General features: G+C 36.0%; 2 protein-coding genes across 2 annotated transcripts; both read left to right on the top strand.

The window, feature by feature from the left end:
• Nucleotides 1-1,923: 1,923 nt before the first annotated feature.
• On the top strand, nucleotides 1,924-4,810 carry LOC101023828 (interferon alpha-21). The gene is given in 1 exon segment (XM_031654277.1): nucleotides 1,924-4,810. A coding segment is annotated over 1 exon segment (570 nt). The 5' UTR covers nucleotides 1,924-4,045; the 3' UTR covers nucleotides 4,616-4,810.
• Nucleotides 4,811-20,852: 16,042 nt separating this feature from the next.
• Nucleotides 20,853-22,891, top strand: IFNW1 (interferon omega 1). Its single transcript, XM_021927885.2, has one exon. The coding sequence runs from the start codon at nucleotides 21,142-21,144 to the stop codon at nucleotides 21,802-21,804; it is 663 nt and encodes a 220-aa protein (XP_021783577.1). The 5' UTR covers nucleotides 20,853-21,141; the 3' UTR covers nucleotides 21,805-22,891.
• The last annotated feature ends 366 nt before the right edge of the window (nucleotides 22,892-23,257 follow it).

Genomic DNA, 23,257 nt, shown 5'->3' with positions numbered 1-23,257 from the left:
TTTTTACTTATTTATCTATCTATCTATCTATCTATCTATCTATCTATCTATCTATCTATCTATCTATCTATTTATTTATTTATTTAGAGACGGAGTCTCTCTCTGTCACCCGGGCTGGAGTGCAGAGGCGAGATCTCCACTCACTGCAAGCTCTGCCTCCAGAGTTCAGGCCATCTCCTGTCTCAGCCTCCTGAGTAGCTGAGACTACAGGCACCCGCCACCAAGCCTGGCTAATTTCTTTTTGTATTTTTCGTAGAGATGGGGTTTCACTGTGTTAGCTCGGATGGTCTCAATCTCCTGACCTCGTGATCCGCCTGTCTCGGCCTCCCAAAGTGCTGGGATGACAGGCGTGAGCCACCGCGCTCGGCCAATCCTTTTTACCTCTATGCCATCAGTTGTTATGTGTCCTCTGTTATTTCTGATTTTTATTTGATTTTTCTCTACTTATCTCTTAATACACTTCAGGGTTTGTCAATTTTGTTGATCCTTTCAAAAGACCAACGCTTAGTTCCATTGATTTTTTAATTGCTTTTCTATTCTGTATTTTATTAATTTCTTTATTAATAAAATTTCATCTTTCTTATTTTCTTCCTCTTCCTAGCTATGTGTTTATTTCTTCTTTTTCTACTTCCTTAACTTGTAAAGTTAGTTCATTGGTTTGAGGTCTTTCTTCTTTTTTAATATAAGCCTTTATAGCTTTCAATTTCCTCTTTAGCTGTTTTCACAGCATCACATACATTTTGGTATGTTGTGTTTTCATTTTCATCTCACTCAAGATATTTTCTAAGCTCGTTCGTCTTTCTTACTTTCTTCCTCTTCCTAGCTATGTGTTTATTTCTTCTTTTTCTAGTTCCTTAACTTTTAACGCTTAGTTCCATTGATTTTTTAATTGCTTTTCTATTCTGTATTTTATTAATTTCTTATTAGTAAAATTTCATCTTTCTTATTTTCTTCCTCTTCCTAGCTGTGTGTTTATTTTTTCTTTTTCTACTTCCTTAACTTGTGAAATTTGTTCATTGGTTTGAAGCCTTTCTTCTTTTTTAATATAAGCTTTTAAAGCTTTCAGTATCCCCTTTAGCTCTGTTTTCACTGCATCACATATGTTTTGGTAAGATGTATTTTCATTTTCATCTGTCTCAAGATATTTTCTAAGTTCCCTTCTGGTCATTCTTTTCTTTTATTATACTTTAAGTTCTAGGGCACATGTGCAAAGTGTGCATGTTTGTTAAATAGCCCTACATGTATCATGTTGGTTTGTTATACCCATTAACTCATCATTTACATTAGGTATTTCTCCTCTTACAGGTTTATCACATTTAGACATACATTTGTTTTCTTTTTGTTCCCACAAATTAAGATGAAAAATCAGACCACTTTCACTTTCTAGGAAAAGTGAAGTGACAAATATAAATATATTTGTTGTTGTGAATGCCACATAGAACCACTGTATAGCCCATTTAAAAATTATATTTATATTGTTTCATCGACACTAACCTGAATAAAGAAATCAAAATATAAACAAATTTTCACAGTAAAACACTACATAAAAATGTGTATGCAAAAATTCCCAATACAATCTCAAGTGAAAAAAGAAAAAATACTCTCGCCCCCAGTGTTTTAAAGACTAAGAATAATAACTTGGGCAAACTTGCCCTGTATTCTCAGAGTCTGATAATAAGGATGAGCCCAAAATTCAATGCAAGCTTGTTGACTGGATAAACTACTAAATTAATGTATAAAATATCGTTTCTGAAATGAAGACTCCTTTATTATGGAAACCCCGGTGCACATTTCACAATGTATAATATTTTAATTGTTCAATGATATGAAGAATTTAAATGAATCATTTAAAATAATGAATAATAAAATGTGTTTGTTTCTAAAATTTCTAAATTTCTAAAATGTGGTTATTTTCTAAAATTGATCCATTTCATAATCTCTACCTTTATATAAACAGGCTCATTTTCTACTAGTGTCTTCTAAAGATTATCACATGATTTGAAGCTGAAATTTATAAATGATGGAAAAATGATGTCACAAGTATTTACAGTTCACATACACATTCTGGGGATTTGATCCAGGGAAGGAAAGCTGTAGGATTATCTGGGGGACAGAGGCTATTATTCCCTACTTTTGGGAATACTAACTTGTCTGATTCCTATAAACTGTGTGAATTGGAGAGTTTGAATTTAGATATGTGAATCTGTATTTGACAACAGGCTAGTTATTTTCAATTATAACAAAGTAGAGGGCAGATCAGAGATGAAGTCATAAATGGTTAATATAGTGCTGGGCAGAGGATGATATTGTGCTGCTCTTGCAATTGGAATCCCTAGATCTACATGCACCTTAAAAAAACTAGAATCCCAGTGGTTTTAGCAGTAAACTACATGGGCATTGTTGACTCTCAATAAGAGCTGAATGGACATTTTTGTCATTGTCTATTATAATCCCAGCAAATATGGCCATGATGAAGCAAAATAGCCTCATTCTTGAACACTTCCTAGTAGAAGAAAAAATGAGAAACTAGTAAAAACTCCACTTACTAAATAGCTGATTGGCTAAAGCAGAGCTCATTCCATTTAAGGACTCAGCCTCTATAGGGCTGAGACAAACTAACTTCTTATACAAAATAAAAAGTTAGAGTCAGAGTTCAGGACCCCTCTGAAAGTTAATTCTTTACATGATAATATTCAATATTTATAAATTTATGAATTTAGAACAAAGATGATCTTTTTATTAGATTAGAATTGACTTGGATAGGAACTTCTGAAAACCTTTAGGGAATTTGAACTTCGATGAAAAATGCCAAAATGATTTAATTGATAATATTTTCTAAGTCACATATGTTTATTAGAATGATACTTCTTTGAAGGGTACAAAAATTAGTTCTCATAGTATAAACAAGTCTGACATATTACAACAGCTTGTGACCTCCAACAACTCTATCCAACAAAATTTGATTGCTTAATATTCATCTTTCTCACTGGGTTTTGTTGCGTATCACATGAGAAGCACTGATATCGAGTTCATGAAGATACACAAAATATTTGCAAGATCAGTGTTAAAAACCTATGTCAAATAGATGACTGTGATTGGAGGACTTTTTGTTCATTTTTTTGCTGGGTCTTAAAGTCTTATCACAATATATGGATTTAACCTGCATACCTTTGGGCTGCCATTGACTGTCTTATGGTTATTACTTATGTTTTCTCCTCAGTTCTTCAGGATGTTTTGTAGACTTTGAGAATTCATTGCAAATACCTTATATTATATGATTTATTTCTGCTAAAGTTATACAACACATCAATATGTATGTCAAGTGCTGAAAAGAAAAAAGTGTTGGCAATATCTGGATTAATATTGCAGCTAGTGAAGTTTACAAATTATTTTCTCGTATAAAGCAAAATTCAAAGCTTCATATACTGTGAGAAAAATTTTAAACAACTGGTTCATTTTTTTGGAATTTTGAATGATTAGGTATGTAATTACATTCATATGATTAATGTGTATTTATATAGATTTTTATTTTGCATATGTAATTTCACACAACAAAATTTACATGAACAAATTACATTAAAAGTTATTCTCACAATTATACTCGTCAAATTAAATTAAATGTCAATACCTTTTAAACTTAGATTTTAGTTTAACTTTTCTGTCATTCTTAACTTTACATTGAATAAAAAGAGCAAAGTTTATAGTTTTTATCTGTGAAGTAGAGGTGTACACAGTATACATAAATAGATATGCCAAATCTGTGTTATTAAAAGTTCATGAAGATTTCAATTAGAAAATAATACCATAAAAAGTTTTGAGTGTAGGTGAAAAATAGGCAATGATGAAAAACATCTTTCAACACATGTAGAGAGTGAATAAAGAAAGCAAAAACAGAGATAGAAAGTAAAACTAGAGCATTTAGAAAATGGAAATTAGTATGTTCACTATTTAAGACCCATGCACAGAGCAAAGTCTTCAGAAAACCTAGAGGCCAAGGTTCAAGGTTACCCACCTCAAGTAGCCTAGCAATATTTGCAACATCCCAATGGCCCTGTCCTTTTCTTTACTGACGGCCGTGGTGGTGCTCAGCTACAAATCCATCTGCTCTCTGGGCTGTGATCTGCCTCAGACCCACAGCCTGGGTCATAGGAGGGCCTTGATACTCCTGGCACAAATGGGAAGAATCTCTCCTTTCTCCTGTCTGAAGGACAGACATGACTTTGGATTCCCCCAGGAGGAGTTTGATGGCAACCAGTTCCAGAAGGCTCAAGCCATGTCTGTCCTCCATGAGATGATCTAGCAGACCTTCAACCTCTTCAGCACAAAGTACTCATCTGCTGCTTGGGAACACAGCCTCCTAGAAAAATTTTCCACTGGACTTTACCAGCAACTGAATGACCTGGAAGCCTGTGTGATACAGGAGGTTGGAGTGGAAGAGACTCCACTGACGAATGTGGACTCCATCCTGGCTGTGAAGAAATACTTCCAAAGAATCACTCTCTATCTGATGGAGAAGAAATACAGCCCTTGTGCCTGGGAGGTTGTCAGAGCAGAAATCATGAGATCCTTCTCTTTTTCAACAAACTTACAAGAAAGATTAAGGAGGAAGGAATGAAAGCTGGTTCTACATGGAAATGATCCATATTGACTAATACACTATTCCACACTTCCTTTTCTTCTGCCATTTCAAAGACTCATTTCTGCTATGACCACTACACGAGTTGAATCAAAATTTTCACATGTTTTCAGGAGTTTAAGGAAACATCATATTTACCTGTGCAGGCACTAGTCCTTTACAGATGAAGATGCTGATAGATCTGTTCATCTATCTATTAAAATATTTGTTTATTTATAAGATTTAAATTTTTTCCATATATTATTATGTATACTTTTACATTGTATTTGTTATATCAAAATATCTTCTTTATATTTAGTCAATATATTATTTTGCTTTTTTATTTTTAGTATTAAAATTTCTTGTATTATTTGTTTATTTTTTAATAAAGAAATACCAAGACCGAATGTGCAATCTCATTAAAGAATGGGTGGTACAATTCATTTACCCATCATCATTATATCCAAATTGTAAGTAAAAATTGACTTTCTCTAAGCCAAATTTTATATTACCCTTAGGATATCTAGGTGAACATAACAAACACAGTTTTCGCTTTCTTGTGTCTTTTATTTTTGTAAGGAAAATAATAACTCTACTTTCTAATACCTGGTACATTAACTGCTATAGTGAGAAGAAATAAAAACAAATGAAATTCAGTAAAACTGAAGGAAGGCATATAAAAAAAATTTCTTTAAGTAGTAGATATCCTCTATTATAGAGAAATAGACATCTAAGTGCAAGTGTCTATTGGCAACCTGTATTTTTGTCTGTAATTTAGAAGCAATGCTATGAAGTGAAAGCCTGGAAACAGAAGTTGTCACATAGGTTGAATAGAACGAGAAAAAGACTTAAAATTTATTCCTGCAAACTTCAACTTTAAAGGGAGAGAAGAACCAGGAAAGATTTGGAATGGCCATGCATTGGGACAAGACAGAATGTTGTTAAGAGCATATTTAAAACACTGAAACTGCTTAGAAGAATCAATGCGTTCATGCAAAATGTGGATTGAAAGTGTCCACTACATCTGGAAAATAGATGGCATTGTCACTTATAGAGCTAGTTGGGTGGAATTAAGCATAGTGGAGTCAGCTGAAAGAGTGAATCAGAGAAGAGAAATCAGTGACAATACATATAGAAAGTGATCTTGAAAACTTTGTTTTCAGAATTGGAGGAGAGAAATAGAGTGGGACTTTGAAAAGAATGTAGATTTTTTTCTCTGAATAATTTTTACTTTAAAAAATTTATTTGTCTCTGGATAGATTTTGTGAATTTGATGGACTGCCAAACCACTTTAATATATTTAATATTTTGATTTGAAATTATGACATTTTAATTAATTATAATAATTTATCATTGTTTTTCTTCTTTATTTTGATTAATACTATGTTAAATGTCATTAAACTGCTCTGTCGATTGAAACCATTCACTACAGTGGGAACACAGATCAGTGCTGACCTTATGAGAACTGGACAAGTGGAAGTAATAAGCGGAAACTGGATCCAAAATGATCAGTTGAAATTAAAGAGCAAATGCAAAACATCCTCTCATAACTTTCCATTTCAATGAAAAAAGCAAAATTAGTAATCACGAGACGTTGAGGACAAGGGATTCTCTTATCGGAAGCTTGAAAAAGGGATATCAAGAAAGGAAACAAACATTTGCTTTATTTACTTACATAGTTCCAGAAAAATTGCATAATATGGCATAGAAACGTGCCGTTTTAAAACATAATCTGACTGAAATTTTCTCATATCTTTTGACATTTCTTCTTTGATCCATGAATTACTTAAAAGTGTATTATTTAATGTTCAAATATTTGGGAGTTTTTCAGATATCTTTATGCTACGAGTTTTTGTTTTTGTTTCTGATTTTGTTTTTGAGGTGGAGTCGCACTCTGACGCCCAGGCTGGAGTGCAATGACGCAATCTCGGCTCACTGCAACCTCCGCCTCCCGAGTTCAAGCGATTCTCCTGCATCAGCCTCCCAAGTAGTTGGAATTACAGGAACCTAATTTTTGTATTGTTAGTAGAGATGGGGTTTCGCCCTGTTGGCCAAGCTGGTCTCAAACTCTTAACCTCAAGTGATCCACATGCCTCAGCCTCCCAAAGTGCTGGTATTACAGGCATGAGCCACTGTGCCTGGACTATGCTACTGTTTTCTAGGTTTGTTTCGCTTGAAATTAAAGAGCATACTCTATCATTTTAATTATTTTCATTAAACAGAAACTTTGAGAAGTCTGTAGAAAAGCACATTATATATAGCAACCATTTTACTATGTGTTTCAAAATATAAAGTCAATTCTGCTTTCTAATGAGTAGTGTGTTCATGGTATAATTTTTCCATCTTTAACTTTAACGTATCTGTGTTTTTATATATAAAGTTGGATCTTTTTGTTTGAGTCTTGGTTTGCTTGGTTTTTGGTTTTTATTTTGCTTTTGTTTTCCCAGTATAGCAATCTCTACTTTTTTATTGGAAAGTTTAGACAATAAACATTTAATCTAATTATGTATATGTTTGGGTGTATGTTTCCCATCTTGCTTATTTTATTTCTTCCTGTGGTCCTGGTTCCCTTCTTTCTTAATTTCTTGCCTTCTCCTAAATTAGTTTACTGTTTTTAATAATTCCCTCTTATCTCCACTATCATTTTATCTGCTATTCTTCTAGTCTGTTTTGTTTAAATTTTAGTTTTTTTGTAGTATTCATCACATAATATTTTAAGTTATCATATACTACCTAGAAATTGAGCTGTTGTGCTGTATTTATTACTGCTACATGTGTTTTATATCACTGAATAAATTTTTTTTGTTTTTTTATTAAACAGTCTAATACTTTACATTATTTTGTGTAGCTCCAAGTTTTCATCTGATATGATTTCATCTCTGCTTGAAGAGATTTTTAAATGATATTTGTAGTATACGTCTGGTAGTGATGAATTCTCTTAACTTCTGTTTCCCTGAAAAAGTCTTAATTTTACTTTCATTTTTGAAGTATATATTTGCTGGATATAACATTCCAGATTAACAAGTTTGGTGTTATTTTTTCCTTTCAACTTTTAAACATGCCATTTAATTGGCATCTACCTTGCATGCTATTTAATGAGATGTTTGAAAGCATTCTTATCTTTATATGTAATGTGTTTTTTCTCAGTAACTGCTTTTAAGATTTTTCTTTATCACTTGTTCTCAGCAATTTTATAATGATGTGTTTTGTTGTGGTTTTAAATATATATTCGTGTTTATGCTGCCTGAAATTTATTGAGCTTCTTGAATTCATAAATTGTTTTGTTTTGTTTTAATCCAATTCAGAAAATCACCTGACATTATTTCTTCAAATATTTTCATTAACTTCCCTCTTCCTTCTTCTGGCACTCCAAGTATCAGAGGTTCATTTCATTCCATGCTTCCTTTTTGACAGATTCTACTGTTTGTCTTTAAAGTAACTCAGCTTTACCTCTACACTTAATTATCTCATTTAAAGTATTACATTTTTTATCTCAAAAACTTGATATTGATTTTTATTTATGTCTTCTGTTTGTTTTCTTCACTAAACCTCCAGGAAGAAAGTCAGGTAAGTTATGAAACACAAGATTTTTGTTTGTTTATTTGTTTGCTTGCTTGCATTAGGGTCACATTCCAGAGCTGTCTGTCATCCAATTTCTGTAAAATTATGCTGCATATATTTTTTTGTCAGTTCTGTCATTGTTAAGGGAGTAGGACAAGCTCTAACCTTCTTAATAGTTAATAAAACTTGTACTGTACAAGTTCTCTTTCAAAAAATCTTATGTCTGTCCTGTATTCCATCAAGATCATATTTTCATCTGTTGTTTGACAGGAGACTTTGCATTGATTTTTAGTAAACACGATCACCAGAGAGTCATTTTATTGAAATATCACTTTTACCATTTTAATATCAGATAAGTTCTTTCTTGTAAATCTAATTACCACTATAATATAACATTTTTTAGGAATCATGTATTTTAACAATCTAGTTACCTAAGTTTTCTTTTTGTCACATTGTTTTTACTGTTATTTAAAAATGTGCCTCAGTCGAGTGCAGTGGTTCACACCTATAATCTCAGCACTTTGAGAGGCCAACGCAGGCCGATTGCTTGAGCCAGGAGTTTGAGACCAGCCTGGGCAACATGGAAAAATCCCATCTCTCCAAAAATAAACAAACAAAACAAAACAAAAATTAGTGGGGCATGGTGGCGCATGTCTTTAGTACCAGCTACCAGGGAGGCTGAGGTAGGAGAATGGCTTGAGTCCAGGAGGTCGAGGCTGCAGTGAGCCATGAGTATGTCACTGCACTCTATCCAGCTTGGGCAACAGAGTGAGACACTATCTAAAAGAAAAAAAAACAAAAACAATCTTTATTATTCTCATTATTCTTATCTATCACTTCCTTTCTTTCTGACTAAGTTAAGACTTGGTCTATAAGTAGAACAATGATTTCATAAAAATTGTTAACTTTTAGGGATTCACAAATAATCATTTTATAATGAACATAACAATCTGGGACAGTTCCTTTATAAGATGGAAAAGTGAAACTGGATCAGAATACTTCTCTTCCCCAGTATTGAAATTAAAGAGCAATATAGGGTGAAAATCAGTTTAAAAATACAGCAACATCCATGAATGAAAGATGGCCAATGAGCAAGAGTGTATAATTTGGGGATTAAAATGTATCAAAATTTCAAACTATAAAATTTAATTACTTATGCAATATAGAATTCTGCATTCAATCTAGATTCGGCCAGGACACATCTGTGATCCTAGGTAATTCAATTAGCCCCTCTGAGCCTCAGTTTTCACAAATGTAAAATAAGATGGAAATAGTCCTGGAGTTTCTGTATCAGAAAAACTAAAACATTTTAAAGCACTTAGCAGAGTATCTTCCAGAGTGCTTAAGAGATGGTGACTATTTTCTTATTGATTCATACAGGTCTATATAAGAATAGTGAACTCTCCTATTCCACTGTCTGTAAGTGGCTGCAAAATGCTGACAGTCTAAAAAAAGAGAAATGGGAGTTCTGAAGAAGACTCAAAGTTAGATACCATTTGACACTGAAGATATATAATTAATATTTAATCAAAAATTGATGGTTTGTAAATATCTGGTACAGGGATTAGTCTCCTAAACTGAAGTTAAAAGTGTATATTTTATATATTATTATATTATGTATAACGTATATTTTAATATAATAATAAATATTTTAACAATATATTATAGAGTACATAATATATAGTACACAATACATATAATATATAGTAGGTAATACATAATATATACAGATGTGTATATATGTGTGTATATAAATGCCTTTGCACATTTGTGTGCATATACACACGTGCACACACACTTCATTTGCTAATTCTGTTGCCTGCCACACTTTTCTTTCCTCCCTGCTTAGCGGATCCCATTCTTTCATTCCCATATCGTAATAGTTTCCTCCCTCTCCAGTGTAGAAATCTCCAGTGTGCCCTCCACATTTACTCCTCATTAACCTGCACTGCCCACTCATATAGCTGCTTTCTCTTCCATTGTGGTTTCTGGCTGTCAATTTCTCCCTAAAGTGTACACAATTACCAATTGAAAGCAATAGTTGAGTGCAAATTTTTGGTTTTTCAGAAACTCACGTATGAGAGGCCTTTTTCTCTCCTGGTAAGTATTTTTGGAATTAAGGGAATATTCCTGTTACAATGACATAATAGCAGTTGTAGCAAAAAGGAAATAGAGGGCAGGATGCATTTTACCCTGGAGGTTATCAAAAGATTTACAGAGGAAGAGAGCCACCTACTGATCGTGACCGACAGAAACAGCAGCCAAGTCTGGCAGGCAGGCTTCTCTTCTATGCACAATCCTGTTCCCTGGCAGGAGATTTTTCTCCAAAGCTAAAAGGGGCTCTTTCCTGAAAAGAATTGACCTCAATTCTGAAAGTTCATTTCCTTAGCTTTGTGTCTTACAGAAGGGAAATGTGCCAGCTTCAAGCAGGACAGGGCCTCCTTTTTGGGCAATGGGCAGCTATGTGGAGAAAGAAAGGGTCAGGATGTGTCCCTTGCCTCCAGCCTGCTCAGGCTTCCAGGACCTCTTGACATGTATTGAGCTACACTAGGAATCTGTACAGCCTGCCCATCTGGGTATAGAACTGCAAGGAAAATAAAGAAAAAACTCTTGTTTGATATTACATGAATTCTTTTTTAAAAGATACCTTGCTAATTTACAAATTCACTCCTATGAGATCATGTCACTTGATTTTGTAGTTAGGAGAAAATTCTCATTGTTGCTTTGAATTTTGACAGACTTGTATCTCTTCCAGTAGTAGTAAGATAGAGCAAGACGTAAGTAAAGGAATTTCAGAGACTATAATAATTGCCAAATGAAAGCATGTGGTCCATTGGGTAAAATTTAGGAAGCATTAGTTTGTGCAATGTTGTAATTGAAGAAGTTAATCAGGAAGTTTATGTGAATTGCTCAGCTAGCAGGAAGGGACTTCGGTGGAGGAGGAATCTTTCAAATGTTTGCTCACATTACAAACCCAATGTTTAGATTTCTTCTTGCTAGATGGGAGGAGGGATGAGTTGGGAAACTCAAAGTTATAGTATTTGACAATATTTTTGTCCTTGCCTTTCTTTCTTTGTCCATGTTTATGGCTGTTTATGGGCGTTCAGTTCAGGAGCAGGCAAAAAAAATATTTCTGGACTCATCTGGGTCAGTCTCTCTCTCTCTCTCTCTCTCTCTCTCTCTCTCTCTCATTGCTTAACACCTTTCAAATATTATGACCCCTTCAATTCTTTGGTTTTTTTCTTGATGCTGCTTATTTTTCTAATGTAATTTTACTTTTTTGTTGTTCGTCATTTTATGTTCAGTGGGCAAACATTCCATGATTTTGCTCTGCATTCTCACCTTACCCCGAAAAACTCTGTAATTATATCCCAGTTATATCCAATGTTAAAAGAAAAAAACTATGCAAGTTACATTTCGCAGAGTTTGATTGAGCAAAAACTGATTTGCAAATGGGGCGGCTCTCAGAGCAGAACATGTTCAGAGAAATTTGAGGCTGCCCCATGATAGGATTACATTTATCAACCGAAAAAGTGATATACAGAAAAAAAAGAAGTGAGGTACATAAAGAGTTAGATTGGTTATAGCTTGGCATTAGCCTTATTTGAACATGTTTTGAATAAGCAGCCACCTGTGATTGACCGAAGCACAAGTGTGATGATTGGCTGGGACTCAGCTATTCATTACAGAAGTATACTCCAAATTAGGCTTTCAGATTATTTAGGTACTAAGTTACATTACAATTCATTACGTAAGAACTACGTGAGTACAGAAGCTTTCTCAGGCTAAATGTAGTTTAACAAACTTTTCTTTGTGGTTAGCCTCTCAATTTTGAGAAATTGACCATAACTTTTGGTGTTGTTGCCACTCTCTGTTATCATTTTAAATGGACGTCTTTGGTCTCAGTATGAAATTCACAATTTTCAACAACACATTAGTTGAAAAATTCTTTATGTTCTTGCTGATCTAGTTAAAGTAAGATCATTAAATGTTCAATGGATGACTGCATACAAAACATTTACAACTTGAGAGGATACAGTGCACCACAGGGAATATTATGATGACTATCAAGAGGATAATTTCAAAAATCCAAAGGGTACTCCTTAACAAAAGTCCTTGTGAAATAAACTGAACCAAATCAAACAAGTCAAAGTGCAGACAATGTAGGCAGTTAAGCAGTATTTGAGTCTAATGTTTTCCCAAATTAAAAATTAGCTTCCAATTTTACATAATCAGTACCCAACTACCACCAAGAGCAAGACCCCAGGAGTCCCACTAGGGAAACTAGCTTGTCTTTGTCTATTTGAAGGTTAGTCCTAATTCTGGTTGTTGACTATTTTGGCCTCTGATCATATGAGCTATTATGGGACGTTCAGGGAAAGTTAATCAAAAGGCAGGAGTGAGCCAAGCCAAATAGAATGATCCAAACCAGTGAGGAGGCAGAATGGAATAAGCAGATTCTCCACAGACCCAACCCTCAGTGACTGGAAAAAGGAAAACCTAGTTGTGCTTGAGCAAGGATCAGTTAAATTTATTTACCCATAAATCTTCATAGCTACTGAACAAAGCCCAATGGAAATTTACTTTTTTTGTGTGGTTTATTTATAGCATGCTGTAAGGATGTATAACCACATTTGCTGAAAAAGGACTTTATTGGATTTAACCTGGTGACATTATACAAGCAATTACTTTTACCAACTTGATAATTCCTAAGTCTCAAAAGTGTATTACCTGAAAGCAAAATATCCTTTTTTTCAGGCAACACTTGAACAGGTTTTCTATATTTGGTAATGATCAGATTATTAATTGGAAAGGTTAGAGTGCTGTTTCTACTGAGTGTAAAAAATAAGTCACAGTGATGTTCAGAGCTTCAAGATTAGCTTTTCACTCTTCCATTGAAGTGTCAGCGTGACTCTCATTGAGAACACAGACATTGGCATTAGTAGATTTGTTTTCTGACTTTTTTTGGTAGTAGCCCACAAACCCAACAATTGCTCTGGTTTTGTGTTAGAACATAAGCTTAAGCTAAAGCTTGCACTGATTATGGTCCCATGTACGTTCCTGTACAAAAAAAAAAAGAGAAATGATTAGGACAGCATGAAGTTAGGTATGCAGTTCCAAGAATCTGAAGGAGTTTTTTTGAGTTGTGAGATATGGACCAAAGGTTTGAGGCCTTGAAGCTTTACTGCAGTGTAGGTAATAAGAAGAACTTGGGATGGTCCCTTAAAATGGAGTTCAAAGTCAGTATTCCTCTGATGTCTTTTCTAAAAGACACAAACTCTAGGTTCTAGGTCAAGAATAATTTGATTGTCCTCAGTTGGTGGATCATGAAAAACTTCTGAGAGACAGAGAGAGAGCCAAGATGGCCAACTAGATACAGCCAGGAAGAACTTCTCTCACCAAGAAAGACCAGATCATCAAGTAGACTGGCACATTTTAAACAGATCTTTGGAAAGAAGGCATGAAGAGTGGATGGAGGGATGACACAGACCCCAGGCTGAAAGGGGAGGAAGTTGGGAACCCTGCATTTGGTTGCCAAGCTCCAGGACTTATTCCTGACTTGAAGCAGCTTCTGGGGAAGGGGTGAGTAAAATAGGCATAGAGTGAGCCACTCTTGTCATGGACCTCTGGAACCCTAGCTTCAGGAGACCCCATAACCCCCATAGACATTTGAGCTGGCAGGGCTAGCTACCTGGAGAGTTGAAAAAGACAGAACTCCAGCCTGCATGGAGCTGAGGGTTTGTGTAGGAAGAGCTGCAATGGAGCACAGCTCATTCCCCAAGGCTCACATGCTCCTCTAGGTGGCTTTAGCCTTTTTTGGCTGCTGGACCTGGACGGAACAGGTCTATCTTTCCCACGGGATGGACCAGTCCAATGTGAGCACCCCAAGATCTACCAGCCTATCCCAGTGACTCTGCCTGTCTACACCCACTTTCAGCATGGCCTCTACTGCCAAGCCGAGGCACTTGCCAGTGGGCACTGCCTTAGTTCTTTCACCAACAGACCCTACCTAATAGTTAGAGATCTGCAAATGGGCCCCTGCTGGCAAGCACCCACCCACAGCCTTCCCCAACCAGGGCTCACTCACTGTAGACTTTCCTTGCTGCTTTCCCAGCATGTCGTACATGGGGGTCCCTGTTGCCCACCACCTCCCCACTGAAGTATTTTGGGCAGCACCCCTCATTGGAGTGCTGTTGCCAGCATACAAGGAACACCTTGGCCTCAAGGTTAAGCATAGCATAGCAGATGCTTAACCTTGAGGGACCAGAGAAAAAAAGCCATAGTCCTGATCCCAGCACCCCCACACCCCAGCATTAAAACATGAAGTTCAGGAGTGCTGAGCTGAAACTTGTAACCCTGAAATCATTCAGAAATGAAACCAATCAACTAAACCCAACTTATACCATAGTCAAACTCTCAAGGGCATCAAAGAATGTAAAATTTTAAAACCCCACCCAAAGGACAGCAACTTCAAAGACTAAAGGAATATCAACCTATACCAATGAAAAAGAATCAGCACAAGAACTCTGGCAATTCTAGAAACCAGAGTGTCTTCTTACCTCCAAATGACCACACTAGCTTCTCAGCAGTGGTTCTTAATTGATGGCTAGAACAACAGACATAGAATTCAGAATCTGTATGGAAATGAAGACCATTGATATTCAAGAGAAAGTTGAAATCCAATCCAAGGAATGTAAAGAATCCAATAAAACAATACAAGAGTTGAAAGATGAAACAGCCATTTTGAAAAAGAAACGGCTGATCTTCTAGAGCTGAAAAACAAGAATTATATAACACAGTCAGAAGTATTAACAGCAGAATAAACCAAGCTGAGGAAGGAATCTCAGAGCTTGAAGACTCAGAGCTTCCCCAACCTTTCTAAAGAAGTTGACATACAAATTCAGGAAATTCAGAGAACCCCAGCAAGAAACTATACAAAATGAACATATGTGACTTTGGTCACATAGTCATCAGATTCTTTGACATTAACATGAAAGAAAAAATATTAAAGAAAGCTAGAGAGAAGGGGCAGGTCACCTACAAAGGGAACCCCATCAGGCTAACAACACACCTTTCAGCAGAAACCTCACAAGCCAGAAGATATTGGGGGCCTACATTCGGCATCCTTAAAGAAAAGAAATTCCAACCAAGAATTTTATATCCAGCCAAACTAAGCTTCCTAAGCAAAGGAGAAATAAAATCCTTTTCAGATAAACAAATGCTAAAGAAACTTGTTACCACCAGACCTTCCTTATAAGAGGTCCTTAAGAAAGTGTTTAACATGGAAATGAAAGACTATTATCAGCCATCACAAAAACACACTTAAGTACATAGGCCACTGACACTATAAACCAACTGTAGTCCAACTCTACATAACAGCAGGCTAACAACACAATGACAGGATCAAATCCTCACATGTCAATATTAACCTTGAATGTAAATGGGTTAAATGCCCCCATTTAAAAGACTGAGTAGCAAGATAGATAAAGAAGCAATATCCAAATGTATGCTGTCATCAAGAAATCCATCTTACATGAAATGATATCCATAGACTCAAAGTAAAGAGATGGAGAAAGATCTATCAAACAAACAGAAAAATAAAGAGAGTAGGGGTTACTATTCTTATTTCAGATGAAACAGACATTAAACCAGTACAATCAACAAGAACAAAAAGTGGCATTACATAAAGAGCTCTATTCAACAAGAAGACTTACTACCCTAAATATGTATGCACCCAAAACTAGAGTGCCCAGAGTCATAAGTTTTTAGAGACCTACAAAGAGACTTAGAAAACCACACAATAATAGCAAAAGACTTCCAAACCCCACTGACAGTGTTAGACAGATCAACAAGGCAGAAAATTAACAAATACATTTGAGACCTAAATGCAACACTTGATTAAATGTACCTAACAGATATCTACAGAACACTCCACCCAACAACAGCAGAATACACATTCTCGTCTGCACATGGCGCATACTCTAAGGTTGACCACATGCTTGTCCATAAAGCAATTCTCAACAGATTAAAAAAAAATAATGCCAAGCGCACTCCTGGACCATGGTGCAACAATAATTGAAATTAATACCAAGAAGTTCTCTCAAAACCATGTAACTACATGGAAATGAGACAGCCTATTCCTGGATGACTTTCAGGTAAACAAAGAAATTAAGGCAAAAATGAAGAAATTCTTGGAAACTAACGAAAACAAAGATACAACCTTCCAGAATCTCTGGGGCACAGTTAAACCAGTATTAGGAGGAAAATTAATAGCATTAAATGGCTGCATCGAAAAGTCAGAAAGATCCCAAATTAACAAGTTAACATCACACCAAGAATAACTAGGAAAACAAGAGTAAAACAACTCCAAAGCTTGCAGAAGAAAAGAAATAACCAAAATCAGAGTTCAACTGAAAGAAATTGAGATATCAAAATCCATACAAAAAAGAAACAAAAACAAAGGTTTGATTTTTGAAAGAATAAATAAGGTTGATATACTACTAGCTAAACTAATAAAGAGAAAAAGAGAGAAGATCCAAATAAACACAGATATGACAAAAATGATGTTACACCAACCTCACAGAAATACAAAAAACTCCAGAGACTGTTTTGAACACTTCTATGAACACAAACTGGAAAACCTAGAATAAACGGATACGTTCCTGGAAACATTTAACCTCCAAAGATTGAATCGGGAAGAAATTGAATACTCAAACATACCAATAATAGGTTCTGAAATTGAATCAATAAAAAAAAAAAAAAAAAAACTTACCAACAATAAAAAGCCCTGGATCAGACGGATTCACAGCCAAATTCTACTAGACAAAAAACGAACTGATACCAATCCTATTGAAACTATTCCAAAAAATGCCTTGATCATTTTATCCATTAATGGTGATTATTGTATTATTTTATTTTACTTTGTTTTAGAGATAGGGTCTCACTCTGACACCCAGGCTGGAGTGCAGTGGCAGGATCATAGCTCACTGTAATCTCCAGCTTTCGGGCTCAAGCGATCCTCCCGCTTCAACTTCCTGAATAGCTGGGACTACAGGTGCATGCCACAATGCACAGCTAAGTATTTTTGTAGATACAGTGTCTTGCTATGTTGCTCAGGCTGGTCTTGAACTCCTGCATTGGCCTCCCAAAGTACTGAGACTACAGGGAAGAGCCACCATGTCCAGCCAATGGTGATTTTGATGACAAGTTTCTTTCAATCCTGTCATTGTATTTTAGGATTTTTTTAATATGATGAGGTTAGAAAAATAAAGACAACTATACTAAGTACTGTGGTGGAGTTTGGGGTTAAAATAAGATTATCCTTGGTAAGTATCCCTTCACTGCTTCTATATAGAAAGTACATAGAGTCTGCCATCTGGCTTATACGATAGGTCTTCTTGGCACTGGACACTCAACCATTGTTTGGTAAGATTAGGAGGAGAAGAAATTCCTACTTGGAATCTATCAGTAGACAAAACAAACAAAACTCACCTCGCCTGGAGGTGAGTTGTCCCTTTCAGAAATAAAAACAGTAGGCTGACCTGAAGGAAATGTCCTGGGGAATCAATGACATCCTCAGGGAGAAACTCAGAGCCCATATGGCTGGGCTATTGTTAGACTAGAAATTGTTAGGTCCTTTCTGTTTATTCTTAAAATGACAAAAGAAAACCTCAAGAGTCAAATATAAAAAGGCTTCTAAGTGTCTGCAGTTGATGAGTCAATAAAGGTTTTACTGTAATTCAGTGAATTAATTACTCATTAAATCTTAGCCCTTTTTTACAACTGGCAGAAAAAGATACTCAATTTTGATTATTTAAAAGGTCTACTTTTACTTAGGACTTAAAATTAGTTCAATTTACTCACAACACACACCCCTTGCTCTGTCTACAAAGTAATAGATGGCAACACATTGGTATGTGATGTGGAACTCTGAATCCCTTGTCATCTCACCCGTCCTGCTCACCTGACTTCATGCCCTGACCTCTCCTTGGTTTATAAATTCTCTGCTCATATCCACCCTCCACTTCCATTGATGGGGTCTTCCAGAGAAGCCACTATACTGACTACCCCTAAAGGTTTCACCTTAAATCATTGGCATTTTCAGAATAGCTCATCTCTCCAGATATATATTTCTCTCCAGAAAGTTGCATAAATGAGTAGAATCTAAATATGGTTATTGAAAAGATTGAGTTAATATTTTCAAATATCTTAGAACAGAGACTGGTCTTAGTCAATATGCAACAAATTCCAATGTTATCATTTTTAGTATCATCGTCATCATTATTATCCAGATAAAGAGCAGAATCTTTGGGATTATCCAGTTCTCTTTATTTTTTACCCTGAGTTTCTCAAAGCACTCTTTTCATTGCCTAGGTGGCTTTATTAACTTGGTAGCGTGCTCAGGCAAGGCTGACATCTATTATCCTGCCAGAGGAGGCTGCTTGTTCTAGTAATTGGGGACTGGTTGACAATCTCTTGTGAGCTGGTTGGCGTGACGCCTCCCTTTCCTCCTCAGAACTGGTCCTATGTATATTAAATGAAACAAAAGAGCAAGTGTCTGGTCTTGCAAAGCTAAGAGCAATTCATTGACCCAGGACTTGATCTTCTCTGAGCCTCTAGCAGAAACAGTCGTTTCCCTGTCTTTGTGTACCTCAACATTGGGCTCATTCTTCCCCTCTGCCAGAATCCCTAGTCATCGATGTTGCTGCATTTTATTTTGCTTTTACTTGGCCATTTTATGAGCAGAAAGCCACTTCCCTTCTTTCACTTTCATGATATTCAGACTAACGTATTCTGTTTTCTTTCTTGCCCCAAAACAACTATCAAGTTTTGCTTTCTAAGAAAGTTGAAATGAAAAAGAAAAAAATCCGAAGTCATGTAAATTACAGATAAAAATAGCATGGCTCCTTTGTCTTTCTTTTACTTCCTTTAATTTGTGTTATTTTGTCATGAACTAGAATGTAATGCAGAAGCAGCAAGACAAACCTTGCCCAGTAAACCACTATGTAAAAATAAGATACAAAATTTTAAAATAAAAAATTACAAATAAGTAAAGTAAGGAAGACTCTTTCTCCCTGACAGCAAAGTCCGGGTCTAACTTCCGTGCACTGTCAGAGTGAGTCAGAGATAGAGGAGGAAATAACCCTTAGATAGAATTGCAATGACTGGATGAGCAGCTGAAGACCACTAGTTTCTGTAATATAAGCTTCTAATGAAAGACAACACCATCATTGATCCCCTGTGTCCACCTGAGAAACACTGAGGATAAGAAATGTTCAATAGCTTACGTAAAAGAATTGAACAATAAAAACCATATCAGGATTCCAAGCTGGGATACTGACATAGCCAGAAGAGCACTATTGACCTCAGTCAGCAAATGGTGGAAAATTATTTGACTAATGAAGGTAAAATGATTATAACTGGGTAATCCTTTCACCTTCCTTAGACAAAAGAAACCTTTGCTATCAGTATCTGAGGGCTGTCAAAACTTTTGACACCTGGACACATGGGTCAGGAGAAAAGGAGATCGTCCCTGAGAGGTAGGGTCCTTCAGACAAACACTCTAGGGACACTGGCAAGGGTCCTGGAGGGTTAATTGTTTTGCTCACAAAGTAACCACTCCTCTCTCACCAAAAGAGTTCTGAAGTTATCAGGATGTTGTGAGACTGCTCCCTGGGAGTGAGTCTGGAAGAGTTTGGGTTGAGAGTACTTGTTACTCTAGAGGAAAAGGTATTACTAGATGTGATAAATATCTTGTGAGTGAGGAGATGCTGGGAAAGTAAAATATCTGAGAATTAGAATCTCCACATCCATATGCACCTGTAAAGAATCAGGATTCCAGCTGTGATATTGACACAGACAGGGGAGCACTATTGTCCTCAGTAAGCAAATGATGGAAAGAAAAGGCAATGTATATTAATCCTCACCTGTGGTCCCAGTGAAGCGTAACCACATGGACCTGCATGAATGTTTTCTAGAAGGAAGAAAAACATTAGAGAAGCTCATTCGCTAATCATCATCATCCTCTGTTGTGAATAAAACAGCAAACAAACCCGCGTTTTTGGCTTACATCTGTAATTCCAACTACTTGGGAGGCTGAGGCAGGAGGCCTCAGTTTCAGGCCAGAAGTTTGCAATCAGCCTCAACAACATAGTGGGACCTCATCTCTAACAACAACAACAACAAAAAATCAGCCAGACATGATGGTGCACACCTGTAGTCCCAGCTACTCAGGAGGCTGAGGCATGGAGATTGCTTGAGCCTAGGAGTTAAAGGCTGCAGTGACCTCTGATCATGCCACTACACTCCAACCTGGGTGACAGATTAAGACCTCATCTCTAATATCTCTAAAAAACAAACAAACAAACAACAGCAAAATCCTGTTCTTGGTTCTAAAGAGCTTATTTGCTGCAGATAATCTTGTATATCCTAAAGCAAATATAGAAACCCATAGGGCCTGACTTCCTATGTAAAGTAAGAAGGGTAAAAATGGAAGTTAAGGGTTAAAATTTTGTTTCTAGAACAGCGAAAAGGATTTTTTTCATATATATATGAACATATATTATATATACAATATATATTATATACACATATATACAAATATATATTATATACACATATATTATATATACATGTATTCCATATATAATGTGTATATATAAATATATAATATATAAAGTTAGTGTAGTGTGAGTGTATCTGATTATTTACATACATATAGTACATACACTTATGACTTTAGTACCAAAACATTTTTCATTTGATTAAGCATTCATTTGTACTGACACAGCTGAAGTTTACTCGAGTTTAGGTGAAGTCTAATGCAAAATTGATAGATTGTTGTCATCCTCTTAAAGTCATAGGGAGAATACACAAATGAAAACAAAAAAAGAAAGTGAAAGTACAGAGAAATTTTCAGAAAATGAAAACCATTTGTTTCCTATTAAAAGCCATGCATACAAGGAATGTCTTCAGAAAACCTAGGGTCCAAGGTTAAGCCATATCCAGCTCAGCAAAGCCAGCAGCACCCTCATTTCCCAATGGCCCTCCTCTTCCCTCTGCTGGCAGCCCTAGTGATGACCAGCTATAGTCCTGTTAGATCTCTGGGCTGTGATCTGCCTCAGAACCATGGCCTACTTAGCAGGAACACCTTGGTGCTTCTGCACCAAATGAGGAGAATCTCCCCTTTCTTGTGTCTCAAGGACAGAAGAGACTTCAGGTTCCCCCAGGAGATGGTAGAAGGGAGCCAGCTGCAGAAGACCCAGGTCATGTCTGTCCTCCATGAGATGCTACAGCAGATCTTCAGCCTCTTCCACACAGAGCGCTCCTCTGCTGCCTGGAACACGACCCTCCTAGACCATCTCCACACTGGACTTCATCGGCAACTAGAACACCTGGAGACCTGCTTGGTGCAGGTAATGCGAGAAGGAGAATCTGCTGGGGCGATTAGGAGCCCTGCACTGACCTTGAGGAGGTACTTCCAGGGAATCCGTGTCTACCTGAAAGAGAAGAAATACAGCGACTGTGCCTGGGAAGTTGTCAGAATGGAAATCATGAAATCCTTGTTCTTATCAACAAACATGCAAGAAAGACTGAGAAGTAAAAATGGAGACCTGGGGTCATCTTGAAATGATTCTCATTGATTAATTTGCCATATAGCACTTGCACATGTGACTCTGGTCATTTCAAAAGACTCTTATTTCTGCTTTAATCACAGAATTGATTGAATTAATTCTGTAAGTACTTTGTCAATATATTAAGCTAGTATATGTTAAAAAGACAGGTTCTGGGGCATCAGTCCCTAAATGTTATTTATTTTTACTTATTTATTTATTCTTACATTTTATCATATTTATAATATTTACATTATTATATAACAAATGTTTGCCTTTACATTGTATTAAGATTACAAAACATATTCAGCTTTCCATTTGGTTAAATATTGTATTTTGTTATTTATTAAATTATTTTCAAACAAAACTTCTTGAAGTTATTTATTCTAAAACCAAAATTCAAGCACTAGTTTTCTGAACCAAATCAAGGAATGGATGGTAATATATACTTACCTATTCATTCATTCCATTTACATATGTATAACGTATCAAAGTGGCATATTTTGGAATTGATGTCAAGCAAAGCAGGTGTACTCACTGCATGACTCTATCAAAAGATCTCGTGCAACCAATAAATATATACACTTACTATGTACCCACAAAAATTTAAAAAGTTATTGTAAAAAAGAAATACAGGTGAATAAAGACAGTTTCTTTCTGTGTTGAATAGTTTTCATTCTTACAGGAAAAGAAACAGTAAAGCTGTACCAATTTCACCATATGAAACACTACAAAGATAAGGAAAAGAAAATGATGTTCTCATACTAGAAGCTTTAGGTGCAAATGATGATGAGAAAGAACAATACTAGATGTCCTTTCTAAGGTGCCTGGGAGACATGAAATTGCAGAAATCTTATTGACAGTTAGGAATATGGGTCTAGAGTGAACAACGAATGCCATGGGCAAAGGAATACCTTTTAAGATTCTTAATTTAAGATTCTTTATTTAAGATTCTTTATTGCATGTCTGGTAACAAGGACATAGGAATGAATGTAGTCACTTATAAACAGAGGGGACAATGAGATGAGGACATAACCTTGTCCTGCAGACCCTCAGCATTCAAAGGTAGTGCAGAGAAGGAGAATATGTAAAGGAGGCTGAGGTAAAGTAGCCAGTGCAGTTAGAAAGAGAAATTGGAAAGAATGAGGGAGAGTCTAACGAGGGGAAGACAGTGGTGCTTTCAGGGAAGGTGAGGGCTGAACTGTCCTAGCGAACCTGGAAACAGACTCCGTTGATGACCTTAGGAGGATCTGGGTTAGTAGAATGAATGGGATAGAAACACAATTGGAGTAAGTTGAAGAGGAAATACAAAAAGAGAAATTAAGAACACTGTTTAGAAAATTATTTGGGGAAGTTTGTCAAGTGGAAAAAGGAAGTAAGGTGGCATCTAGAGAAGAATGTGGATTAAAGTCTCCTGTTTTTTTTTTTTTTTCATGTTTTTTGAAATATGTTTTTAAAGAACTGTTTT

Source organism: Papio anubis, chromosome 13 (genome assembly GCF_008728515.1).
Source record: "Papio anubis isolate 15944 chromosome 13, Panubis1.0, whole genome shotgun sequence".
Classification (NCBI taxonomy): Eukaryota; Metazoa; Chordata; class Mammalia; order Primates; family Cercopithecidae; genus Papio; species Papio anubis.
Note: the sequence above shows the minus strand (reverse complement) of the source record. Positions and strands in the feature narration are given on the sequence as shown.